This window comes from Rhinoraja longicauda, chromosome 39 (assembly GCF_053455715.1).
Source record: "Rhinoraja longicauda isolate Sanriku21f chromosome 39, sRhiLon1.1, whole genome shotgun sequence".
NCBI lineage: Eukaryota > Metazoa > Chordata > Chondrichthyes > Rajiformes > Arhynchobatidae > Rhinoraja > Rhinoraja longicauda.
This window is the reverse complement of record NC_135991.1, coordinates 8,807,301-8,834,734: the sequence shown is the minus strand read 5'-3', so window position 1 is coordinate 8,834,734 and position 27,434 is coordinate 8,807,301. Positions and strand designations below refer to the sequence as shown.

The 27,434-nt window shown below is 48.8% G+C and overlaps 2 protein-coding genes across 7 annotated transcripts in view; one reads left to right on the top strand and one right to left on the bottom strand.

Annotated features, from left to right (window-relative positions):
* LOC144611028 (DLA class II histocompatibility antigen, DR-1 beta chain-like) overlaps positions 1-27,434 on the bottom strand; it is a 63,187-nt gene that overhangs the window by 15,564 nt on the left and 20,189 nt on the right. The window contains exon 5 of one of the 6 annotated variants that reach the window (XM_078430111.1): positions 25,913-26,844. The exons of 3 other annotated variants lie outside the window; for them this stretch is intronic. In XM_078430111.1, coding sequence (XP_078286237.1) covers positions 26,756-26,844 — 89 coding nt within the window. In that variant the 3' untranslated portion in view covers positions 25,913-26,755. Of the gene's footprint in view, positions 1-25,912; positions 26,845-27,434 lie in introns of those variants that run through there. 2 more of the 6 variants (XM_078430110.1, XM_078430109.1) reach the window with 2 other exon arrangements.
* Positions 277-18,238, top strand: LOC144611064 (H-2 class II histocompatibility antigen, A-S beta chain-like). The gene is made up of 4 exons (XM_078430148.1): positions 277-337; positions 8,641-8,916; positions 15,403-15,684; positions 18,123-18,238. The coding sequence occupies exons 1-4, from the start codon at positions 277-279 to the stop codon at positions 18,236-18,238; spliced, it is 735 nt and encodes a 244-aa protein (XP_078286274.1).

Below are 27,434 nucleotides of genomic sequence, written 5' to 3'. Positions count from 1 at the left end.
TAAACAAGCCCAATCGCTCCAGCCTTTCAACATACGACAGTCCCGCCATTCCGGGAATTAACCTAGTAAACCTACGCTGCACGCCCTCCATAGCAAGAATATCCTTCCTCAAATTTGGAGACCAAAACTGCACACAATACTCCAGGTGCGGTCTCACCAGGGCCCGGTACAACTGTAGAAGGACCTCTTTGCTCCTGTACTCAACTCCTCTTGTTATGAAGGCCAACATTCCATTGGCTTTCTTCACTGCCTGGAAGAGATAGAGTATTCACGAACATGGGTCTCAGAGGCTTTTTAATGATCCTGCTGTCTCTTACCGAAGCCGCTGCAGAGATTGGTGAGTAGGAAGGAACTTTGGATGACGGTTGACACCAAAGATAGACACAAAATGCTGGAGTAACTCAGCGGGACAGGCAGCATCTCTGGAGAGAAGGAATGGGTGACGTTTCGGGTTGGGACCCTTTTTCAGACCTACTTGGTCTCAGCAGGTTGATGGTGTCAGTTTATTATTGCTAGGAGTACTGAGATACAGTAAAAAGCTTTTGTCTGCCTGCTGTCCACACCGTCTGTGTGTGTGTGTGTGTGTGTGTGTGTGTGTGTGTGTGTGTGTGTGTGTGTGTGGAGTTTGCACGTTCTCCCCGTGACAACGTGGGCCTCCTCCAGGTGCTCCGGTTTCCTCCCACACTCCAAACACATGCGGGACTGTCGGTTAATTGGCTTCTGTAAAATTGTCCCTTGTGAAGGGAAGAACCAATAATAGACGGGGTGATCACTGGTCAGCGTGAACTCAGTGGGCCTGGGGACGTGTTTCCACGCTCTACCTCTAAACTAAACTAAACTAAACTAAGATCTGCCGAACGATGTTTAGTTTTGTCTCAGGGTTCCAGCATCTGCGATATATTTTTTCTCTCGCTGTTCAGTTTTACCTCATGTTTCCAGCATCTGCGACATATTTTTTCTCTTGCTGTTCAGTTTTACCTCAGCTTTCCAGCATCTGCGATATATTTTTTCTCTTGCTGTTCAGTTTTATTTCAGGTTTACAGCATCTGCGATATTTTTTTCTCCCGCTGTTCAGTTTTACCGCAGGATTCCAGCATCTGCGATATATTTTTTCTCTCTTGCTGTTCAGTTTTACCTCAGCTTTCCAGCATCTGCGATGTATTTTTTCTCTCTCGCTGTTCAGTTTTACCTCAGCTTTCCAGCATCTGCGATCTTATCGAAACGTATAAGATTATTAAGGGGTTGGACACGTTAGAGGCAGGAAACATGTTCCCAATGTTGGGGGAGTCCAGAACCAGGGGCCACAGTTTAAGAATAAGGGGTCGGCCATTTAGAACAGAGATGAGGAAAAACTTTTTCAGTCAGAGAGTTGTGAATCTGTGGAATTCTCTGCCTCAGAAGACAGTGGAGGCCAATTCTCTGAATGCATTCAAGAGAGAGCTAGATAGAGCTCTTAAGGATAGCGGAGTCAGGGGGTATGGGGAGAAAGCAGGAATGGGGTACTGATTGAGAATGATCAGCCATGATCACATTGAATGGCGGTGCTGGCTCGAAGGGCCGAATGGCCTACTCCTGCACCTATTGTCTATTGTCTATTGATATATTTTTTATCTTGCTGTTCAGTTTTACCTCAGCTTTCCAGCATCTGCGATATATTTATTCTCTCTTGCTGTTCAGTTTTACCTCAGCTTTCCAGCATCTGCGATGTATTTTTTCTCTCTCGCTGTTCAGTTTTACCTCAGCTTTCCAGCATCTGCGATCTTATCGAAACATATAAGATTATTAAGGGGTTGGACACATTAGAGGCAGGAAACATGTTCCCAATGTTGAGGGAGTCCAGAACCAGGGGCCACAGTTTAAGAATAAGGGGTCGGCCATTTAGAACTGAGACGAGGAAAAACTTTTTCAGTCAGAGAGTTGTGAATCTGTGGAATTCTCTGCCTCAGAGGGCAGTGGAGGCCAATTCTCTGAATACATTCAAGAGAGAGCTAGATAGAGCTCTTAAGGATAGCGGAGTCAGGGGGTATGGGGAGAAAGCAGGAACGGGGTACTGATTGAGAATGATCAGCCATGATCACATTGAATGGCGGTGCTGGCTCGAAGGGCCGAATGGCCTACTCCTGCACCTATTGTCTATTGTCTATTGATATATTTTTTCTCTTGCTGTTCAGTTTTACCTCAGCTTTCCAGCATCTGCGATATCTTTTTTCTCTCGCTGTTGAGTTTTACCTCAGGTTTCCAGCATCTGCGACATATTTTTTCTCTTGCTGTTCAGTTTTCCCTCAGGTTTCCAGCATCTGCGATATATTTTTCTCTCGCTCTTCAGTTTTACCTCAGGTTTCCAGCATCTGCGCATTGTGTTTTCGCTCTCCTCTCTCGTTTATTCACTGGGGGATTGACTACAAAAAGTCGTGAACACGTGCCCAGTCCATCACGAGTTCTGACCTCCCCACCATCGAAGGGATTTACAGGAGTCGCTGCCTCGAGTCCAGAACAAGGGGCCACAGTTTAAGAATAAGGGGTCGGCCATTTAGAACTGAGACGAGGAAAAACGTTTTCAGTCAGAGAGTTGTGAATCTGTGGAATTCTCTGCCTCAGAAGGCAGTGGAGGCCAATTCTCTGAATGCATTCAAGAGAGAGCTGGATAGAGCTCTTAAGGATAGCGGAGTGAGGGGGTATGGGGAGAAGGCAGGAACGGGGTACTGATTGAGAATGATCAGCCATGATCACATTGAATGGCGGTGCGTACAGGCTCGAAGGGCCGAATGGCCTCCTCCTGCACCTATTGTCTATTGTCTATTGAAAAGGCAGCAAGCTTCATCAGAGACCCACACCACCCTGACCATGCATTCATTTCACTCCTGCCATCGGGAAGAAGGTACAGGAGCCTAAAAAGGCTTGTATTCACTGGAGTTTAGAAGGATGAGAGGGGGATCTTATAGAAACATATAAAATTATAAAAGGACTGGACAAGCTAGATGCAGGAAAAATGTTCCCAATGTTGGGCGAGTCCAGAAGAGGGGCCACACAGTCTTGGAATAAAGGGGAGGCCATTTAAAACTGAGGTGAGAAGGAATTTTTTCACCCAGAGAGTTGTGAATTTGTGGGATTCTCTGCCACAGAGGGCAGTGGAGGCCTAATCACTGGATGGATTTAAGAGAGAGTTAGATAGAGCTCTAGGGGCTAGTGGAATCAAGGGATATGGGGAGAGGGCAGGCACGGGTTACTGATTGTGGACGATCAGCCATGATCACAATGAATGGCAGTGCTGGCTTGAAGGGCCGAATGGCCTCCTCCTGCACCTATTTTCTATGTTTCTAAAACTGTAACGTCCAGGTTCAGGAACAGTTTCTTCCGTACATCCATCAGGCTATAAAACACACAGACTATTATTGTTATTATTCCACTATTAATAAAGTCATAGACAATAGACAATAGACAATAGGTGCAGGAGTAGGCCATTCAGCCCTTCGAGCCAGCACCACCATTCAATGCAATCATGGCTGATCACTCTCAATCAGTACCCCGTTCCTGCCTTCTCCCCATACCCCCTCACTCCGCTATCCTTAAGAGCTCTATCCAGCTCTCTCTTGAAAGCATCCAACGAACTGGCCTCCACTGCCTTCTGAGGCAGAGAATTCTACACCTTCACCACTCTCTGACTGAAAAAGTTCTTCCTCATCACCGTTCTAAATGGCCGACCCCTTATTCTTAAACTGTGGCCCTTTGTTCTGGACTCCCCCAACATTGGGAACATGTTTCCTGCCTCTAATGTGTCCAATCCCCTAATTATCTTATATGTTTCAATAAGATCCCCCCTCATCCTTCTAAATTCCAGTGTATACAAGTCTAATTGCTCCAGCCTTTCAACATACGACAGTCCCGCCATTCCGGGAATTAACCTAGTGAACCTACGCTGCATGCCCTCCATAGCAAGAATATCCTTCCTCAAATTTGGAGACCAAAACTGCACACAGTACTCCAGGTGCGGTCTCACCATATATTGATACAGTGTGGAAACAGGCCATTCAACCCAACTCGCCCCCACCGGCCAACCATGTCCTAGCTACCCTAGTCCGACTTGCCTGCGCTTGGTCCATAACCCTCCAAACCTGTCCTATCCATGTATCTGTCCAACTGTTTCTTAAAACGATGGGATAGTCCCAGCCTCAACTACTTCCTCCGGCAGCTCGTTCCATTCACCCACCACCCTCTGTGTGGAAACGTTACCCCTCAGATTCCTAATAAATCCTTTCCCCTTCACCTTGAACCTATGTCCTCTGGTCCTCGATTCCCCTACTCTGGGTAAAAGACTCTACCCGATCTATTCCTCTCATGATTTTATACACCTCTATAAGATCGTCCCTCATCCTCCTGCGCTCCAAAGAATAGAGACCCAGCCTACTCAACCTCTCCCTGTAGCTCACAACCTCTAGCCCTGGCAACATCCTCGTAAATCTTCTCTGTGCCCTTTCCAGCTTGACAACATCTCTCCTATAACATGGTGCCCAGAACTGAACACAATACTCCAAATGCAGCCTCGCCAATGCCTTATACAACTGCAACATGACCTCCACACTTCTGTATTCAAAACTCTGACTGAAGAAGGCCAATGTGCCAAAAGCCTTTCTGACCAACCAATCTAAATTATAGAAACATTGAAAATAGGTGCAGGAGGAGACCATTTGCCCCTTCGAGCCTGTACGCACTGCCATTCATTGTGATCATGCCTGATCATCCACAATCAGTAACCCGTGCCTGCCTTCTCCCCATATCCCTTGATTCCACTTTCCCCATGTGCTCTATCTAACTCTCTCTTAAATCCATCCAGTGAATCGGCCTCCACTGCCCTCTGTGGCAGAGAATTCCACAAATTCACAACTCTCTGGGTGAAAAGGTTCCTTCTCGCCTCAGTTTTAAATGGCCTCCCCTTTATTCTTAGACTGTGTGGCCCCTGGTTCTGGACTCCCCCAACATTGGGAAACATTTTTCCTGCATCTAGCTTGCCCAGTCCTTTCATAATTTTATACGTCTCTATAAGATCCCCCCTCATCCTTCTAAATTCCAGTGTATACAAGTCTAATTGCTCCAGCCTTTCAACATACGACAGTCCCGCCATTCCGGGAATTAACCTAGTAAACTTACGCTGCACGCCCTCAATAGCAAGAATATCCTTCCTCAAATTTGGAGACCAAAACTGCACACAGTACTCCAGGTGCGGTCTCACCATATATTGATACAGTGTGGAAACAGGCCATTCGACCCAACTCGCCCCCACCAGCCAACCCTAGTCCCACTTGCCTGCGCTTGGTCCATAACCCTCCAAACCTGTCCTATCCATGTATCTGTCCAACTGTTTCTTAAAACGATGGGATAGTCCCAGCCTCAACTACCTCCTCTGGCAACTTGTTGCATACAATGTTTGTGATTTATGTGTACGCATGTGTGTGTGCGTGTGTATAAGAAATACATATATCTATGCATGTGTGATTATGTGTACATTTACACACACTGAATAATTTTCGTGTTTATTACATCGTTTACAGAGTACCGTTTCCTTATTCTGTTGTGCTGCTGCAAGTAAGAATGTTGTTGTTCTATCTGGGATATACGACCATAAAATGCTAAACACTAACTCCCCCTCCCACTCCCACACTGACCTTTCTGTCCTGGGCCTCCTCCATTGTCAGAGTGAGGCCCAGCGCAAATTGGAGGAACAGCACCTCATATTTCGCTTGGGCAGCTTACACCCCAGCGGTATGAACATTGACTTCTCTATCTTCAAGATAGTCCCTGCTTTCCCTCTCTCTCCATCCCTCCCCCTTCCCAGTTCTCGCACTAGTCTTCCTGTCTCCGACTACATTTTATTTCTGTTTGCTTCGTTGTCACTTTCTCCCAGCTAACAATCTACTCTACATTTTCGTTGACCTTTAGCAGAAGATCATAAGTAATTGGAGTAGAATTAGGCTATTCGTCCCATCAAGTCCACTCTGTTATTCTTGCTGTTGAGGGCGTGCAGCGTAGGTTAATTCCCGGAATGGCGGAACTGTCGTATGCTGAAAGACTGGAGCGACTAGGCTTGTATACACTGGAATTTAGAAGGATGAGAGGAGATCTTATCGAAACGTATAAGATTATTAAGGGGTTGGACACGTTAGAGGCAGGAAACATGTTCCCAATGTTGGGGGAGTCCAGAACAAGGGGCCACAGTTTAAGAATAAGGGGTAGGCCATTTAGAACGGAGATGAGGAAAAACCTTTTCAGTCAGAGAGTTGTGAATCTGTGGGATTCTCTGCCTCAGAAGGCAGTGGAGGCCAATTCTCTGAATGCATTCAAGAGAGAGCGAGATAGAGCTCTTAAGGATAGCGGAGTCAGGGGGTATGGGGAGAAGGCAGGGACGGGGCACTGATTGAGAATGATCAGCCATGATCACATTGAATGGCGGTGTGTACAGGCTCGAAGGGACGAGTGGCCTCCTCCTGCACCTATTGTCTATTCAATCACGGCTGATCTATCTCTCCCTCCTAACCCCATTCTCCTGCCTTCTCCCCATAACCTCTGACACCCGCACTAATCAAGAATCTATCTATCTCTGCCTTAAATATATCCACTGACTTGGCCTCCGCAGCCGTCTGTGGCAAAGAATTCCACAGATTCACCACCCTCTGACTAAAGAAATTCCTCCTCATCTCCTTCCTAAAGGAAAGTCCTTTAATTATCTGTTTTGATGTCTCGTTTTCACACCTGACCCTTTTCCTTGTCTCTGTGTGTCCCACTCCTCTGACTCTCAGTCTGAGGAAGGGTCTCGACCCAAAACGTCGCCCATTCCTTCTCTCTCCAGAGATGCTGCCTGTCCCGCTGAGTTACTCCAGCATTTTGTGCCTATCTTCTGACAATCCATTCACTGGAGTTTAGAAGGATGAGAGGGGCATCTTATAGAGACGTGTAAAATTATGAAAGGACTGGACAAGCTAGATGCAGGAAACATGTTCCCAATGTTGGGCGAGTTCAGAACCAGGGGCCACACAGTCTAAGAATAAAGGAGAGGCCATTTAAAACTGAGGTGAGAAGAACCTTTTCACCCAGAGAGTTGTGAATGTGTGGGATTCTCTGCCACAGAGGGCAGTGGAGGCCGATTCACTGGATGAATTTAAGAGAGAGTTAGATAGAGCTCTAGGGGCAAGTGGAATCAAGGGATATGAGGTGAGAAGGAACTTTTTCACCCAGAGAGTTGTGAATTTGTAGAATTCTCTGCCACAATAGCGGAAGTGGCGGCGCCTAACGGCAGCGGTTCGCTAGCAGTCTGTTCATCTTTTTTCCTATTTTTTTTGTTGTGTGTCGGTGTTGGGATGGTTTTTGTATTTTTTTTTTGGTTGTGTATGTGTGGGGGGTGGTGGTGTGGGTGGGTGGGGGGGGGTGGGGGAAACTTTTCTCTTCCTCACGGCGCGGGGTGCGGCTCGGCTGCGGGGCCTAACATCGCCCGGTGCGGCTCGGCCGCTGGACTTTACATCGCCCGGTGCGGCTTGGCCGCTGGACTTAACGTGCCTGGTGCTGCTTGGCCGCTGGACTTTACATCGCCCGGTGCGGCTTGGCCGCTGGACTTTACATCGCCCGGTGCGGCTTGGCCGCTGGACTTTACATCGCCCGGTGCGGCTTGGCCGCTGGACTTAACGTGCCCGGTGCGGCTTGTCCGCTGGACTTTACATCGCCCGGTGCGGCTTGGCCGCTGGACTTTACATCGCCCGGTGCGGCTTGGCATCTGGACTTTACATCGCCCGGTGCGGCTTGCCCGCTGGACTTTACATCGCCCGGTGCGGCTTGGCCGCTGGACTTAACGTGCCCGGTGCGGCTTGGCCGCTGGACTTTACATCGCCCGGTGCGGCTTGGCCGCTGGACTTTACATCGCTGGTGCGGCTCGGCCGCGGGACTTAACATCGCTGGTGCAGCTCGGCCGCGGGACTTAACATCGCTGGTGCAGCTCGGCCGCGGGAATTTTCATCGCTGGTGCGGCTTGGCCGCGGGACTTAACATCGCCCGGTGCGGCTCGGCCACGGGACTTAGCTGCGCAAGGCTCGGTCGCGGGCCTTTCATCGCCCGGTTCGGCCGCGAGACGTTTTAGCACCCGGTGCGACTCGGCCGCGGGGACTTCCATCCCCTTGCGGGGACTGTGCGGGTCGGTCGGGGACGAGCTGTCTGTCCGTGGGCGTGGGGAAGAGAGTGGAAGTTTTGTTGCCTCCATCACAGTGAGGGGGTGTTTGGAGTCACTGTGATGGACGTTTGTGTTGGGGTCATGTGTCTTGTGTTCTTTTTTTCTATGACTGCTATGTAGTTTCGTTCGGTACTTCCGTACCGAATGGCAAATAAAGCTCTGTTATACCTGTTATACCTGTTATACAAAGGCAGTGGAAGCCAAATCACTGGATGAATTTTACCAAGAGTTAGATAGAGCTCTAGGGGCTAGCGGAATCAAGGGATATGGGGAGAAGGCAAGCACGGGTTACTGATTGTGGATGATCAGCCATGATCACAATGAATGGCGGTGCTGGCTCAAAGGGCAAAATGGCTTCCTACTGCACCTGTTTTCTATGTTTCTAATAAAACCTGATGACTCTCTTCTTTGGTGTTCTCGCCCCCCACCAGAGATCGGGTCAGTGTCTGAGCATTTCGTCTATGGCCGGGACTCCTCGGGCTCGGAGAAGACTCTGGACGTCCTCAGCGTGAACTCCGTGCCTTTCCTCACCTACGACCACGAGGCGCGCGCCTTCTACGTCAAGGGCGAGCCGACGGACGGGAGGGCAGAGCTGGGTGAGGAGGAGGTGACCTACTTCGCGCGGAGGGCCGAGGGCTTTCAGTCCCAACTCCGGGGCGACCTGAGCGAGCTGGTGGGACGCAGCGGCAACGAGCACATCGCCAGCAGTAAGTGGGCGCGAGGAAAGAAAGCGGCAGCAGAACAATACGATACGATACGATAGACTGACCAGCGATCACCCGGTCACACTAGCTTAGAGACACAGCGTGGAAACAGGCCCTTCGGCCCACCGAGTCCACGCCAATGATCGATCACCCGGTCACGCTAGTTTAGAGACACAGCGCGGAAACAGGCCCTTCGGCCCACCGAGTCCACATCCTCTCCACATCCACTCGATCCAGGCAATAGACAACAGGTGCAGGAGGAGGCCATTCGGCCCTTCGAGCCCGTACGCACCGCCATTCAATGTGATCATGGCTGATCATCCTCAATCAGTACCCCATTCCTGCCTTCTCCCCATAACCCCTGACTCCGCTTTCCTTAAGAGCTCTATCCAGCTCTCTCTTGAATGCATTCAGAGAATTGGCCTCCACTGCCTTCTGAGGCAGAGAATTCCACAGATTCACAACTCTCTGACTGAAAAAGTTTTTCCTCATCTCCGTTCTAAATGGCCTACCCCTTATTCTTAAACTGTGGCCCCTGGTTCTGGACTCCCCCAACATTGGGAACATGTTTCCTGCCTCTAACGTGTCCAACCCCTTAATAATCTTATACGTTTCGATAAGATCTCCTCTCATCCTTCTAAATTCCAGTGTATACAAGCCTAGTCGCTCCAGTTTTTCAACATACGACAGTCCCGCCATTCCGGGAATTAACCGAGTGAACCTACGCTGCACGCCCTCAATAGCAAAGGTCTTTCACTATTCGGTAAGTTTCAATGAGGTCCCCCCTCATTCTTCTAAACTCCAGCGAGTACAGGCCCAGTAAGCTTTTCTTTTGTCTCACAGACAGATTAATTCCTGTACCTGCCCCCCAGAAGTTTGCTGGAGTTTAGTTTAGTTTTGAGATACAGTATTGAAACAACCCTTAGACAATAGGTGCAGGAGGAGGCCATTCGGCCCTTTGAGCCAGCACCGCCATTCAATGTGATCATGGCTGATCATTCTCAATCAGTACCCCATTCCTGCCTTCTCCACATACCCCCTGACTCCGCTATCCTTAAGAGCTCTATCTAGCTCTCTCTTGAATGCATTCAGAGAATTGGCCTCCACTGCCTTCTGAGGCAGAGAATTCCACAGATTCACAACTCTCTGACTGAAAAAGTTCTTCCTCATCTCAGTTCTAAATGGCCGACCCCTTATTCTTAAACTGTGGCCCCTTGTTCTGGACTCCCCCAACATTGGGAATATGTTTCCTGCCTCTAACGTGTCCAACCCCTTAATAATCTTATACGTTTCGATAAGATCTCTTCTCATCCTTCTAAATTCCAGTGTATACAAGCCTAGTCGCTCCAGTCTTTCAACATATGATAGTCCCGCCATTCCGGGAATTAACCTAGTAAACCTACGCTGCACGCCCTCAATAGCAAGAATATCCTTCCTCAAATTTGGAGACCAAAACTGCGCACAGTACTCCAGGTGCGGTCTCACTAGTGCCCTGTACAACTGCAGAAGGACCTCTTTGCTCCTATACTCAACTCCTCTTGTTATGAAGGCCAACATTCCATTGGCTTTCTTCACTGCCTGCTGTACCTGCATGCTTCCTTTCAGTGACTGATGCACTAGGACACCCAGATCTCGTTGTACGTCCCCTGTTCCTAACTTGACACCATTCAGATAATAATCTGCCTTCCTATTCTTACCACCAAAGTGGATAACCTCACACTTATCCACATTAAACTGCATCTGCCATGCATCCGCCCACTCACACAACCTGTCCAAGTCACCCTGCAACCTCATAGCATCTTCCTCACAGTTCACACTACCACCCAGCTTTGTATCATCTGCAAATTTGCTAATGGTACTTTTAATCCCTTCGTCCAAGTCATTAATGTATATTGTAAATAGCTGGGGTCCCAGCACCGAGCCTTGCGGTACCCCACTGGTCACTGCCTGCCATTCTGAAAGGGACCCATTTATCCCCACTCTTTGCTTTCTGTCTGTCAACCAATTTTCTATCCATGTCTGTTGCTGTAGGTGCTCCTCAGGTTGCCCAGTGTGTCATGGAGGGGGTGAGCTGTATTGTCTGGGATGCTCCACAGTTTGGGGAGCACCCTCCCCTCCAAGACCACCTCCCGTGAATCCAACTCCAACTCCGCCCCCAGCACGTAGCCAGCCTTCCCGATGAGTTTGTTGATCCTGTTGGCACCAGCGGCCTCTGCCCTGTTGCCCCGACACACGGCAGCCAAGCATGGGTTTGCTCGGGGAATTCCGGTTTCCATATAACCATATAACAACTACAGCACAGAAACAGGCCCGTTCGGCCCTACCAGTCCACGCCGACCACTTTCTCTGACCAAGTCTCATCTACCTGCTCTCAGACCATAACCCTCCAATCCCCTCTCATCCATATACCTATCCAATTTACTCTTAAATAATAAAATCGAGCCTGCCTCCACCACTTCCACCGGAAGCCCATTCCATACAGCCACCACCCTCTGAGTAAAGAAGTTACCCCTCATGTTACCCCTAAACTTTTGTCCCTCAATTCTGAAGCTATGTCCCCTTGTTGGAATCTTCCCCACTCTCAAGGGGAAAAGCCTACCCACGTCAACTCTGTCCGTCCCTCTTAAAATTTTAAAAACCTCTATCAAGTCCCCCCTCAACCTTCTACGCTCCAAAGAATAAAGACCCAACCTGTTCAACCTCTCTCTGTAGCTTAAGTGCTGAAACCCAGGCAACATTCTAGTAAATCTCCTCTGTACCTTCTTCATTTTGTCGACATCCTTCCTATAATTTGGCGACCAGAACTGCACACCATACTCCAGATTCGGCCTCACCAATGCTCTGTACAATTTTAACATTAAATCCCAACTTCTATATTCGATGCTCTGATTTATAAAGGCAAGCATACCAAACGCCTTCTTCACCACCCTATCCACATGAGATTCCACCTTCAGGGAACAATGCACAGTTATTCCCAGATCCCTCTGTTCCACTGCATTCCTCAATTCCCTACCATTTACCCTGTACATCCTATTTTGATTTGTCCTACCAAAATGCAGCACCTCACACTTATCAGCATTAAACTCCATCTGCCATCTTTCAGCCCACCCTTCCAAAAGGCCCAAGTCTCTCTGTAGACTTTGAAACTCTACTTCATTATTAACTACAAACATTAACTACAAACATTATTTCCTCCCACATTCCAAAGAGTACAGGTTCCTGGGTTAATCAGCCTGGTATAATCGCGAAATTGTCCCTAGTGTGAGTTTTCCGAGGATCGCTGGTCGGCACGGACTCGGTGGGCCGAAGGGCCTGTTTCCATGCTCTATATCTCTGAAGTTAACTAAACTTTTTCAGTCAGAGAATTGTGAATCTGTGGAATTCTCTGCCTCAGAAGGCAGTGGAGGCCAATTCTCTGAATGCATTCAAGAGAGAGCTGGATAGAGCTCTTAAGGATAGCGAAGTCAGGGGGTATGGGGAGAAGGCAGGAACGGGGTACTGATTGAGAATGATCAGCCACGATCACATTGAATGGCGGTGCGTGCAGGCTCGAAGGGCCGAATGACCTCCTCCTGCACCTATTGTCTATAAATGTGGGTATTTATTCACGAAATGCATGCGGCACGGTGGCGCAGCGGTAGAGTTGCTGCCTTACAGCGAATCCAGCGCCGGAGACTCGGGTTCGATCCTGACTACGGGCGCCGTCTGTACGGAGTTTGTACGTTCTCCCCGTGACCTGCGTGGGTTTTCTCCGAGATCTTCGGTTTCCTCCCACACTCCAAAGACGTGCAGGTATGTAGGTTAATTGGCTGGGCAAATGTAAAAATTGTCCCTAGTGTGTGTGTGTAGGATAATGTTAATGTGCGGGGATCGCTGGGCGGCGCGGACCCGGTGGGCCGAAGGGCCTGTTTCCGCGCTGTATCTCTAAATCTAAAAAAAATTAAAACTCAGCAGGTCAGGCAGCAAAGACGTGCGGGTTTGTATTCACAAAATGCTGGAGTAACTCAGCGGGTCAGGCAGCATCTCAGGAGAGAAGGAATGGATGACGTTTCGGGTCATATCATATCATATACATACAGCCGGAAACAGGCCCTTTCGGCCCTCCAAGTCCGTGCCGCCCAGCGATCCCCGTATATTAACACTATCCTACACCCACTAGGGACAATTTTTACATTTACCCGGCCAATTAACCTACATACCTGCACGTCTTTGGAGTGTGGGAGGAAACCGAAGATCTCGGAGAAAACCCACGCAGGTCACGGGGAGAACGTACAAACTCCTTACAGTGCAACACCCGTAGTCAGGATCGAACCTGAGTCTCCGGCACTGCTTTCGCTGTAAAGCAGCAACTCTACCGCTGCGCTACCGTGCCGCCCTGGTCGAGACCATTCCTTCTCTCCTGAGATGCTGCCTGACCTGCTGAGTTACTCCAGCATTTTGTGAATAAATACCTTCGATTTGTACCAGCATCTGCAGTTATTTTCTTAAACTAAACGAGGGGGTATGAATGAAGGAATGAATAAGTTTATTGGCCAAGTATGTGCAGGTACAAGGAATGTGCTTTGGTACTCCGCTCACAAATGACAACACAAACATACAGTTAACAATTAAGAATAAAGCATAAACACATCAAAACAATAAGGATACAACATTACGGTCTAAAACACGTGGGTGAAAATAAACCAGAGCAAAAAAGAGACTACAGACTTTGGTTATTGAGTAGAACTATCAATCGTGGAACGAAGCTGTTTTTATGTCCGGCTGTGGCTGCTTTGACAGTCCGGAGTCGCCTTCCAGAGGGAAGTGCTTCGAAGAGTTTGTGGCCAGGGTGAGAGGGGTCAGAGGTGATCTTGCCCGCTCGCTTCCTGGCCCTTGCGGTGTACAGTCCGTCAATGGGGGGGAAGGTTGCAGCCAACAACCTTCTCAGCTGGTCGAACGATCCGTTGCAGCCTCCGGATGTGGTGCTTGGTGGCTGAGCCAAACCAGACCGCGATGGAGAAGGTGAGGACGGACTCAATGATGGCGGCATAGAATTGGACCATCGTTGCCTGTGGCAGATTGTGTTTCCTCAGTTGCCGCAGGAAGTACATCCTCTGTTGGGCCTTGTTGACTGTGGAGTCGATGGTGGCCCCACATTTAAGGTCCCTGGAGATGATGGTTCCAAGGAACGTAAATGACTCCACTGATGTGACTATGGTGTTGTTGATGGTGATTGGGGGGAGGGGAGGGGGATCTCTTCGGAAGTCTACAATTAGTTCCACCGTCTTGAGAGCATTGAGCTCCAGGTTGTTGCGATGGCACCAGGACGCCATCGCAGGGGTAGGTGTGGATGTCACAGTGAATCTCACCACAGTGAATCTCACCTTCAGCTCCTCATCTCCACCAAGTCAATCTCCACCACCACACACTCTACCCTGACAAACTGCATCACTGAAATAAAATCTTGGCTTCAATTCAATTTCCTCAAACTCAACTGCAACAAATCTGAAATCATCATCATTGGACCAAAAACCCTCACCAAATCCACCCACAACTTCACCCTCAATATTGATGGTTTCCCAGTATTGATGGTTTCTCAATATTGATGGTTTCCCAGTATTGATGGTTTCTCAATATTGATGGTTTCCCAGTATTGATGGTTTCTCAATATTGATGGTTTCCCAGTACCCACCTCCCCTCACATCCGGAATCTTGGAATCATCCTTGATCAAACCCTCTCCTTCGACAAACACATCAAACATATCACCAAGACAGCCTTCTTCCACATCAAAAACATCGCCCGGCTCCGTCCATCCCGTCCCTCTCCTCCACAGCTGCTGAAACCCTCATCCACGCCTTCATCACCTCCCGTCTGGACTACTGCAACAGTCTCCTCTATGGTTCACCCTCAATAATCATCAATAAACTCCAATACATCCAGAACTCCGCTGCCCGTCTACTGACCCACTCCCCGATCCGTGACCATATCACCCCGTCCTCTACAAGCTCCACTGGCTCCCCATCCCCCAGAGAATCCAGTACAAAATCCTCCTCATGACCTACAAAGCCCTCCATAACCTGGCCCCATCCTACCTGACTGACCTCCTCCACAGACACACTCCCACCCGTACCCTCCGTTCTGCTGCTGCTAACCTCCTGTCCCCCCCCATCCGGACCAAACTCAGATCCTGGGGGGAGAGGGCTTTCTCCATCGCTGCTCCCACCCTCTGGAACTCACTACCTCAAACCATCAGACACCCCTCCTCACTCACCACATTCAAAACATCACTGAAGTCTCACCTGTTCAACACCGCCTTCAACCACTGACCGTCACCTCACCTTCTGTCTCCTTTCTGTTCGTTTACTTATTTATCTATTTCTTTTCTTTTCTATGTTTTAGTAAACCCTGTAAAGCGTCTTTGAGTGTTTAGAAAAGCGCTATATAAATGTAATGCATTATTATTATTATTATTATTATTATTATTATTATTATTATTATTATTGTTGCAGAGAAACCCATCGTCCACATCTACACAGAAGAAGACCACGTCTCACAGAGACCCAACACCTTGTACTGTTATGCCGAGAAGTTCTACCCTTTCGAGGTCGAGCTCCATTTCCTCGTCAACGGCCAACGGTTCACTGGCCCCGTCCACTCGTCCCCACTCCTGGTCGAGACGGACTGGACCTTCAACATCCTGAAGTACATCCGGATCGAGCCTCAACACGGGGACACATTCAGCTGCCTTGTGGCCCACGCCAGCCTCGACCAAGCCCTGACCCTCTCGCTCGGTACGTGCTTCGGTTTTGTTTATCGTCACGTGTACCGAGGTACAGCAAAAAGCTTTTATAGACAATAGACAATAGACAACAGGTGCAGGAGTAGACCATTCGGCCCTTCGAGCCAGCACCACCATTCAATGTGATCATGGCCGATCATCCACAATCAGTACCCCGTTCCTGCCTTCTCCCCATACCCCCCGGACTCTGCTATCCTTAAGAGCTCTATCTAACTCTCTCTTGAAAGCATCCAGAGAATTGGCCTCCACTGCCTTCTGAGGCAGAGAATTCCACAGATTCACAACTCTCTGAGTGAAAAAGTTTTTCCTTATCTCCATTCTAAATGGCCGACTCCTTATTCTTAAACTGTGGTTCTGGACTCCCCCAACATTTGGAACATGTTTCCTGCCTCTAGCGTGTCCAATTCCTTAATAATCTTATACGTTTCAATAAGATCCCCTCTCATCCTTCTAAATTCCAGTGTATACAAACCTAGTCGCTCCAGTCTTTCAACATATGACAGTCCCGCCATTCCGGGAATTAACCTAGTAAACCTACGCTGCACGCCCTCAATAGCAAGAATATCCTTCCTCAAATTTGGAGACCAAAACTGCACCCCCTGACCCCCTGACTCCGCAATCCTTAAGAGCTCTATCTAACTCTCTCTTGAAAACATCCAGAGAATTGGCCTCCACTGCCTTCTCAGGCTGAGAATTCCACAGATTCACAACTATCTGAGTGAAAAGGTTTTTCCTCATCTCCGTTCTAAATGGCCGACGCCTTATTCTTAAACTGTGGGCCCTGGTTCTGGACTCCCCCAACATTAGGAACATGTTTCCTGCCTCTAGCGTGTCCAATTCCTTAATAATCTTGTATGTTTCAATAAGATCCCCTCTCATCCTTCTAAATTCCAATGTGTACAAGCCCAGTCACTCCAGTCTTTCAACGTACGACACTCCCGCCATTCCGGGAATTAACCCGGTGAACCTACGCTGCACGCCCTCAAAATCATTCTCATTTACAATAGGCAATAGGTGCAGGAGTAGCCCATTCGGCCCTTCGAGGCACTCCCTCAATGGCAAGAATGTCCTTCCTCAAATATGGAGACCAAAACTGCACACAGTACTCCAGGTGTGGTCTCACTAGGGCCCTGTACAACTTTTGATGCTTGCTAACTAGCCAGCGGAAAGACAATACATGATTACAATCGAGCCATCCACAGTATACAGATACAGGATAAAAGGAATGTTTAGTACAAGATAAAGCCCAGTAAAGTCCAATCAAAGATATTCTGAGCGTTATCTATCTGTCTTTCTATCTCCCTATCTCCTTCCCTCTCTCTTTCCTGATTTATGAGGATGTTGCCAGGACTAGAGGGTATGAGCTATAGGGAGAGGTTGAGTAGGCTGGGTATCTATTCCTTGGAGCGCAGGAGGACAAGGGGTGATCTTGTAGAGGTGTATAAGATCATGAGAATAGATCGGGCAGATGCACAGAATCTCTTGCCCAGAGTAGGTGAATCAAGGACCAGAGGACAAAGGTTCAAGGTGAAGGGGAATAGATTTAATAGGAATCTAGGGGGGTAACTTTTTCACACAGAGGGTGGTGGGTGTATGGAACGAGCTGCCGGAGGAGGTAGTCGAGGCTGGGACTATCCCAACGTTTAAGAAACAGTTAGACAGGTACATGGATAGGACAGGTTTGGAGGGATACGGACCAAACGCAGGCAGCTGGGACTAGTGTAGCTGGGACATGTTGGCCGGTGCGGGCAAGATGGGCCGAAGGGCCTGTTTCACGCTGTATCACTCTATGATTCTAAGGGATAGTGGGCCTGAGGGGATGGCACTGCATGTGACATATGGTGTGTAGATCGCAAGGATTAAGGAATTAATTTTCCTAATAATAAGGATATTCTTGCTATTGAGGGCGTGCAACGTAGGTTCACCAGGTTAATTCCCGGAATGGCGGGACTGTCGTATGTTGAAAGACTGGAGCGACTAGGCTTGTATACGCTGGAATTTAGAAGGATGAGAGGGGATCTTATTGAAACGTATAAGATTATTAAGGGATTGGACACGTTAGAGGCAGGAAACATGTTCCCAATGTTGGGGGAGTCCAGAACCAGGGGCCACAGTTTAAGAATAAGGGGCCGGCCACTTAGAACGGAGACGAGGAAAAACTTTTCAGTCAGAGAGTTGTAAATCTGTGGAATTCCCTGCCTCAGAAGGCAGTGGAGGCCAATTCTCTGGATGCTTTCAAGAGAGAGCTAGATAGAGCTCTTAAAGATAGCGGAGTCAGGGGGAGAAGGCAGGAACGGGGTACTGATTGAGAATGATCAGCCATGATCACATTGAATGGCGGTGCTGGCTCGAAGGGCCGAATGGTCTCCTCCTGCACCTATTGTCTATTGTCTAATTTGCCTATTGTCTAATTCTGATTTATTTTTGCAGATCAGTCGACTGTTACACCCATTTTGGGGATTGCTGTCTGTGTGGTTGGAGTTATCGTGGGAGTTTTCGGGCTACTGATAACTTTGTACTTGGGCAGAAAGATACACAATAGGTGAGGTCATAAGTGAAAGGAGCAGAATTAGGCCATTCGGCCCATCAGGTTTACTCCGCCATTCAATCACGGCTGGTCTATCTCTCCCTCCTAACACCATTCTCCTGCCTTCTCCCCATAACCCCTGACACCCGCACTAATGAAGAATCTATCTATCTCTGCCTTAAAAATAAGCCTCCACAGCCTTCTGTGGCAAAGAATCCCACAGATTCACCACCCTCTGATTAAAGAAATTCCTCCTTACCTTCTTAAAGGAACGTCCTTTAATTCTGAGGCTGTGCCCTCTGGTCCGAGACTCTCCCACTAGTGGAAACCAAAGATACTAGAGGAACAAGACAGACCGCTCGGCCCTAAAAACCGTAGTATGTCACGGCGCCATTTTAGTAGGCAGAAACTCGTAAACATTTTAAAAGAAAAATAACAGAAATCTGTGAATTGATAGATGAGATATATTCTGCATTTTAATGGTATCATCACACATACTGTTCCCCCAAAACACTGATTACACTGCGAGAGGCATAACAAATGGCTTACTAAAATAGACAATAGACAATAGACAATAGGTGCAGGAGTAGGCCATTCAGCCCTTCGAGCCAGCACCGCCATTTAATGCGATCATGGCTGATCACTCTCAATCAGTACCCCGTTCCTGCCTTCTCCCCATACCCCCGCACTCCGCTATCCTTAAGAGCTCTATCCAGCTCTCTCTTGAAAGCATCCAACGAACTGGCCTCCACTGCCTTCTGAGGCAGAGAATTCCACACCTTCACCACTCTCTGACTGAAAAAGTTCTTCCTCATCTCCGTTCTAAATGGCCTACCCCTTATTCTTAAACTGTGGCCCCTTGTTCTGGACTCCCCCAACATTGGGAACATGTTTCCTGCCTCTAATGTGTCCAATCCCCTAATTATCTTATATGTTTCAATAAGATCCCCCCTCATCCTTCTAAATTCCAGAGTATACAAGCCTAATCGCTCCAGCCTTTCAACATGCGACAGTCCCGCCATGGCGGACCTTACGCTCCTTTGCGTACTACACTTCAGTATAGGCAATTTCAACATAGTTATCCATTTTGTTCCTCTAGTATCTTTGGTGGAAACATCCTCTCCGCGTCCACTTTATCCAGGCCTTTGACTATTCGGTAAGTTTCAATGAGGTCCCAATTCCTCCAATTCGACGACGCTTAAAAAATCATTCACGCTTTCATTTCCTCCCGCCTAGACTACTGCAACTCCCTATACACTGGGATCAGCCAATCTTCCCTGTCCCGCCTGCAACCGGTCCAAAACGCCGCAGCGAGACTCCTGACGGGTACCCGTAAAAGGGACCACATCACCCTGATTCTGGCCTCTCTCCACTGGCTCCCTGTACGGTACAGAATCAACTTCAAGCTCCTCCTATTCACATATAAAGCCCTAAATGGACATTCCCGCCCCCCTACATCAAAAATCTTCTAACCCACCTCTCTAACTCCAGGTCCCTCAGGTCGGCCGACTTGGGGCTACTCACTATCCCGCGGTCTAGGCTTAAGCTCAGGGGTGACCGCGCTTTTGCGGTTGCAGCTCCTAGACTGTGGAACAGCATCCCTCTCCCCGTCAGAACTGCCCCCTCCATCGACTCCTTTAAGTCCAGGCTCAAAACCTATTTCTACTCCCTAGTGTTTGAGGCCGATCGAGGAGGCGCAATGAACTGTTTATGTATGTGCTGTTACGTTTACGTGCTACTGTACGTTTCATTTTTTCCTTAGTACCTAATCTGATGTACAGCACTTTGGTCAACGTGGGTTGTTTTTAAATGTGCTATACAAATAAAATTGACTTGACAAATAAAATTGAGTCGACTCATTCTTCTAAACTCCAGCGAGTACAGTCCCAATAAGCCTTTCTTTTTGTCTCACAGACAGATTAATTCCTGTACCTGCCCCTCAGAAGTTTGCTGGAGTTTAGTTTAGTTTAGAGATACAGTATTGAAACAGGCCCTTCGGCCCACCGAGTCCGCGCCGACCATCGATCACATGTTCACATGAGTTTAAGAAAATAACTGCAGATGCTGGTACAAATCGAAGGTATTTATTCACAAAATGCTGGAGTAACTCAGCGGATCAGGCAGCATCTCGGGAGAGAAGGAATGGGTGACGTTTCGGGTCGAGACCCTTCTTCAGACACATGAGTTTAGTTTAGTTTAGAGATACAGCGTGGAAACAGGCCCTTCGGGTCACTGAATCCACACCCACCCACCAATCATCCATTCAAGAGAGTTAGATATAGCTCTTAGGGCTATAACGGAATCAAGGGATATGGGGAGAAAGCAGGCACGGGGTATTGATTCTGGATGATCCGCCAGGATCATATCGAATGGCGGTGCTGGCTCGAAGGGCCGAATGGCCTACTACCATGCAGGTGCAGCAGGCAGTGAAGAAAGCATGCAGGTGCAGCAGGCAGTGAAGAAAGCGAATGGTATGTTGGCATTCACAGCCAGGGGATTTGAGTATAGGAGCAGGGAGGTTCTGCTGCAGTTGTACAGGGCATTGGTGAGACCACACCTGGAGTATTGCGTACAGTTTTGGTCTCCTAATCTGAGGAAAGACATTCTTGCCATAGAGGGAGTACAGAGAAGGTTCACCAGATTGATCCCTGGGATGGCAGGACTTTCATACGAAGAAAGACTGGATAGACTCGGCTTGTACTCGCTGGAATTTAGAAGATTGAGGGGGGATCTTATAGAAACTTACAAAATTCTTAAGGGGTTGGACAGGCGAGATGCGGGAAGATTGTTCCCGATGTTGGGGAAGTCCAGAACAAGGGGTCACAGTTTAAGGATAAGGGGGAAGTCTTTTAGGACCAAGATGAGAACGTTTTTTTCACACAGAGAGTGGTAAATCTGTGGAATTCTCTGCCACAGACGGTAGTTGAGGCCAGTTCATTGGCTATATTTAAGAGGGAGTTAGATGTGGCCCTTGTGGCTAAAGGGATCAGGGGGTATGGAGAGAAGGCAGGTACGGGATACTGAGTTGGATGATCAGCCATGATCATATTGAATGGCGGTGCGTACAGGCTCGAAGGGCCGAATGGCCTACTCCTGCACCTGTTTTCTATGTTTCTATGTTTCCTGCGCCTATTGTCTATTGCCTATTGCTAATTTGTAAGCTGCCGAAATATGAGATGCTGTTCCTCCAATTTGCGCTGGGCCTCACTCTTACAATGGAGGAGGCCCAGGACAGAAAGGTCAGTGTGGGGATGGGAGGGGGAATTAAAGTGTTTAGCTACCGGGAGATCGCGTAGGCCTCAAGCGGACTGAGGGGAGCTGTTCAGCGAAACGATCGGCGAAGGGCTTACTCTGGCACCTATTTTCGAATGTCTATGTTTCTATGTTACCCAAGCAAGAATTGAGGTGCTGTTACTCCAGTCGCGGGAGAACGTACAAACTCTGCAATAGACAATAGGTGCAGGAGGAGGCCATTCGGCCCTTTGAGCCAGCACCGCCATTCAATGTGATCATGGCTGATCATTCTCAATCAGTACCCTGTTCCTGCCTTCTCCCCATACCCCCTGACTCCGCTATCCTTAAGAGCTCTATCTGGCTCTCTCTTGAATGCATTCAGAGAATTGGCCTCCACTGCCTTCTGAGGCAGAGAATTCCACAGATTCACAACTCTCTGACTAAAAAAGTTTTTCCTCATCTCTGTTCTAAATGGCCAACCCCTTATTCTTAAACTGTGGCCCCTGGTTCTGGACTCCCCCAACATTGGGAACATGTTTCCTGCCTCTAACGTGTCCAATCCCTTAATAATTTTATACGTTTCGATAAGATCCCCTCTCATCCTTCTAAATTCCAGTGTATACAAACCTAGTCGCTCCAGTCTTTCAACATACGACAGTCCTGCCATTCCGGGAATTAACCTAGTAAACCTACGCTGCACGCCCTCAATAGCAAGAATATCCTTCCTCAAATTTGGAGACCAAAACTGCACACAGTACTCCAGGTGCGGTCTCACTAGGGCCCTGTACAACTGCAGAAGGACCTTTTTGCTCCTATACTCAACTCCTCTTCAAGATTCAAGATTCAAGATAGCTTTATTTGTCATCCAATATTGGACGAAATTCAGTCACCCACAGTCCAACAATAAAAGCATTAAATAAGCATTAAAATTACACAACCCCAAAAAAAACCCAAAACACAGTCCAACAATAAAAGCATTAAATAGGCATTCAAATTACCCAACCCCAAAAACACACAAAAAAGAAACATCCATCAAAGAAACATCCATCACAGTGAGTCTCCTCCAGTCCTCTCCTCACTGTGATGGAAGGCCACAATGTCTTTCCCTTCTCCTGCCGTCTTCTCCCGCAGTCAGGTTGGTGTGGTTGTAGGCCGCACCGGACGGTCCACAGCGGGCCAAGCCCAAGGCGAGTCGCAGCCGCTCCCGCAGCCTCCGAAGACGGCCGGCTCCGCCGATGATAAGTCCGATCCGGGGCGGGCGAACACGCTGCTGCTGTTGCTGTACGTCGGGGCGGTCGTGGCTCCCGACATTGAAGCCCCCGCCCAGCAGAGAAATATCCCACGGCATATCTTAGGCCGCGCCGGACGGTGAAATGTCCTCGACCCAAGCCCCGCGATCCGGGGCGGGCGAACCCGCTGCCGGAGCTCCCGATGTCGGCATCCACGCGGCCCGAGCCTAAGGCGTGTCGCAGCCACTCCCGCAGCCTCCGAAGACAGCCGGCTCCGCTGATGGTAAGTCCGATCCGCGGGCTCTGCGAACCAGAGCCCTGGAGGCCGCCAGCTCCAGAAGTTGGGCCGATGGTAGGCCGCAGCAGGAACGGAGACACCACCCAGAAAACAAAGGTCGGGTCTCCGTTCGGAAGGGACACATATTTACAATGTTACAGTTCCCCTCCTCCCCCCCACATACGCACATAGTACACAAACACAAAAACACCACATCACAACTACAATTAAGACAAAAAAAACAACAAAAACACAAAGACAAATGGACCGCAGGTGAGCCGCAGCTGCTAGGGCAGCGCCGCCATCTTGTTATGAAGGCCAACATTCCATTGGCTTTCTTCACTGCCTGCTGTACCTGCATGCTTCCTTTCAGTGACTGATGCACTAAGACACCCAGATCACGTTGTACGTCCCCTTTTCCTAACTTGGTCGAGACCCTTCTTCAGACTGATGTCAGGGGGGGGCGGGTCAAAGGAAGGATATAGGTGGAGACAGGAAGATAGAGGGAGATCTGGGAAGGGGGAGGAGAAGAGAGGGACAGAGGAACTATCTAAAGTGGGAGAAGTCAATGTTCATACCACTGGGCTGCAAGCTGCCCAGGCGAAATATGAGGTGCTGTTCCTCCAATTTCCGGTGGGCCTCACTATGGCATTGGAGGAGGACCATGACAGAAAGGTCAGACTGGGAATGGGAGGGGGAGTTGAAGTGCTCGGCCACCGGGAGATCAGTTTGGCCAACGCGGACCGAGCGCAGGTGTTGAGCGACTGTGCTCTGTCCAAGGCAAACCTAGCACTGAATACCAGTAAGACAAAAGAAATGGTACTGGACTTTAGGAGTACCCCACTTCTTATCAATGGGGAGGAAGTGGAGAGGGTCTCCACCTTCAAGTTCCTGGGGACCACCATCTCCCAGGACCTCTCCTGGACTGCAAATACTACAGCGGTAGTTAAAAAGTCACAGCAGAGACTGCACTTTTTAAGACTGCTCCGAAAAAACAAACTGAAGGAGAATCTGCTGGTGACCTTCACCATTGAGATCGTACTGGCATTCTGCACCATAGTGTGGTATGCTGGCTGCTCGTATACACTGGAATTTAGAAGGATGAGAGGGGATCTTATCGAAACGTATAAGATTATTAAGGGGTTAGAAACATAGAAAATAGGTGCAGGAGTAGGCCATTCGGCCCTTCGAGCCTGCACCGCCATTCAATATGATCATGGCTGATCATCCAGCTCAAGTAGCCTGTACCTGCCTTCTCTCCATACCCCCTGATCCCTTTAGCAAAAAGGGCCACATCTAACTCCCTCTTAAATATAGCCAATGAACTGGCCTCAACTACCTTCTGTGGCAGAGAATTCCACAGACTCACCACTCTCTGTGTGAAGAAATGTTTTCTCATCTCGGTCCTAAAAGACTTCCCCCTTATCCTTAAGCTGTGACCCCTGGTTCTGGACTCCCCCGACATCGGGAACAATCTTCCCGCATCTAGCCTCTCCAACCCCTTAAGAATTTTATATATAGAACACGTTAGAGGCAGGAAACATGTTCCCAATGTTGGGGGAGTCCAGAACAATGGGCCACAGTTTAAGGATAAGGGGTAGGCCATTCAGAACTGAGATGAGGAAAAACTTTTTCAGTCAGAGTTGTAAATCTGTGGAATTCACTGCCTCAGAAGGCAGTGGAGGCCAATTCTCTGAATGCATTCAAGAGAGAGCTAGATAGAGCTCTTAAGGATAGCGGAGTCAGGGGGTATGGGGAGAAGGCAGGAACGGGATACTGATTGTGGATGATCAGCCATGATCACATTGAATGGCGGTGCTGGCTGGAAAGGCCGAATGGCCTCCTCCTGCACCTATTGTCTGTTGTCTATTGCTCGGCTGCAGACCAGAAGGCCCTCCAGAAGGTTATTAAGACAGCAGAGAAAATTATCAGCTGTCCACTGCCTTCTCTGGAGGACATCTCCAGCTCGCGTTGTCTAAACAGGGCCAGAAATATAATTAAGGACAACACACACCCAGGATATGAACTGTTTGCTCTCCTGCCCTCTGGGAGGCGCTACAGGAGCCTAAAGACCAGAACAAACCTGCAACCGCACGAGATGCAACACCTGTCCCTTTACCTCCCCCCCCCTCGACTCCATCCAAGGACCCAAACAGTCTTTCCAGCTGAGACAAAGGTTCACCTGCACCTCCTCCAACCTCATCTATTGCATCCGCCGCTCCAGATGTCAACTTATTTACATCGGCGAAACCGAGCGCGGGCTCGGCGATCGCTTCGCCGAACACCTGCGCTCGGTCCGCGTTAACAAAACTGATCTCCCGGTGGCTGAGCTCTTTAACTCCCCCTCCCATTCCCAGTGTGACCTTTCTGTCATGGGCCTCCTCCACTGCCATAGTGAGGCCCACCGGAAATTGGAGGAACAGCACCTCATATTTCGCCTGGGCAGCTTGCAACCCAGTGGTATGAACGTCGACTTCTCCAACTTTAGATAGCTCCTCTGTCCCTCCCTTCCCCTCCTCCTTCCCAGATCTCCCTCTATCTTCCTGTCTCCACCTATATCCTTCCTTTGTCCCGCCCCCCTGACATCAGTCTGAAGAAGGGTCTCGACCAGAAACGTCACCCATTCCTTCTCTCCCGAGATGCTGCCCGACCTGCTGAGTTACTCCAGCATTTTGTGAATAAATCCATTTGTACCAGCATCTGCAGTTATTTTCTTATACGACTTAAAAACAGTATAAGAAGATAACTGCAGATGCTGGTACAAATCGAAGGTATTTATTCACAAAATGCTGGAGTAACTCAGCAGGTCAGGCAGCATCTCGGGAGAGACCTTTCGGGTCTGAAGAACTGCCTGAAGAAGGGTCTCGACCCGAAACGTCACTCATTCCTTCTCTCCCGAGATGCTGCCCGACCCGCTGAGTTACTCCAGCATTTTGTGAATAAATACCTTCGACTTAAAAACAGTTTCTTTCCCTGGGCCATAAGAACTGTGAATGGAAATACTTGACTTGATGTGACTTTCACTTTCTTTGTACTTTTTTTTTTTACATACAGCATCTTAGGCGCAAAACTCATTTATTAATTATTGTTTTTTATTGATATTGGTACTTATTGCATTGGTTCCTATTTTTGTGCGATTGTTTTGAAAGATTTGCACTGACGCACTGTTTCAGATGGAGCACTTTTAATTTCGTTATACTGCTCGTACAATGACAATAAAGGCATTCTAATTCATTCGGCCCTTCGAGCCCGTACGCACCGCCATTCATTGTGATCATGGCTGATCGTCCGCAATCAGTAAACCCGTGCCTGCCTTCTCCCCGTATCCCTTGATTCCACTAGCCCCTAGAGCTCTATCTAACTCTCCTAAACAGGCCAAACAATCGGTTGAGCGAGGGGAAAGATACCGTGTGCAGAATATAATTCTCAGCATAATGCAGCACAGCGGTCCCAGCGAGAAAGTCCAATGTCACGTAATGTGGACAATGTGCTATTGCCAATGATGCCGAACACGCTGCAGATTAATTCTTCTGATTTTATTATAGTTTTCTATCCAGCTGTAGCATTACAAAGCGAGCTGTTCGGATTTCCGTCGAACCTTTAAACGTTCTTCATTTGTCTGAGCAAGTGGGGTGGGGGGGGGGGAAGGGGCTGAAAAAAAACACCGGGTAGTCATTCAGATCCGCTCAGTACGCGGTCGACAGGAATCGACCATGTCGGCACGTCACTTTAAGCACGAGGTCTTCAAGAGGCAAGTAGCTGGATTTTATTTGGCCTGCAAATGGACGATTTGTTTTTAAACTTCTGACGCATTTGCAGAGACAGGGCTCGGCAAAGATGTGATCCCTTCACAAAGGCGGGTATCTTCAGACGTAGCGCTGACATCTGCGAAGCAAGGAAGAGACGGGATGATGCAGCCACAGGAACAAGGCCGCAGCAGTCAGTATTGGCGGAGAAACTTCAGCGTTACATTCCACAGACTCTGGTACATTCCTGTCTGTAAAGTGAACTCTGGCTAACTTTTGTGATACATTACCTTTGCTGACGACACTTGTGATGGTGGGCCTGGTCTCCGATGACGATGAGAAGGCCTACCGGGAGGAGGTGGCTGATCTGGCACTCTGGTGTCAGGACAACAGCCTCCTCTTGAATGTCACAAAAACTAAGGAGCTGATTGTGGACTTTAGAAGGGCTCAACGTGCGAGGACGTACACGCCACTGGAGTTAAATGGGATTACTGTGGATAGGGTGAGCAGCTTTAAATACCTGGGAGTCCACATCACAGAGGATCTGACGTGGGCAACGCACATTGCCGCACTGGTGAGTAAGGCAAGGCAGCGCCTTTACCACCTCAGACAGTTGAGGAAATTCAGAGTCTCTCTGAGGATCCTTCAGTGCTTCTACTCTGGGGCTGTAGAGAGCATCTTGTCCGGAAACATCACAATCTGGTTTGGGAGCAGCTCTGCCCAGGACAG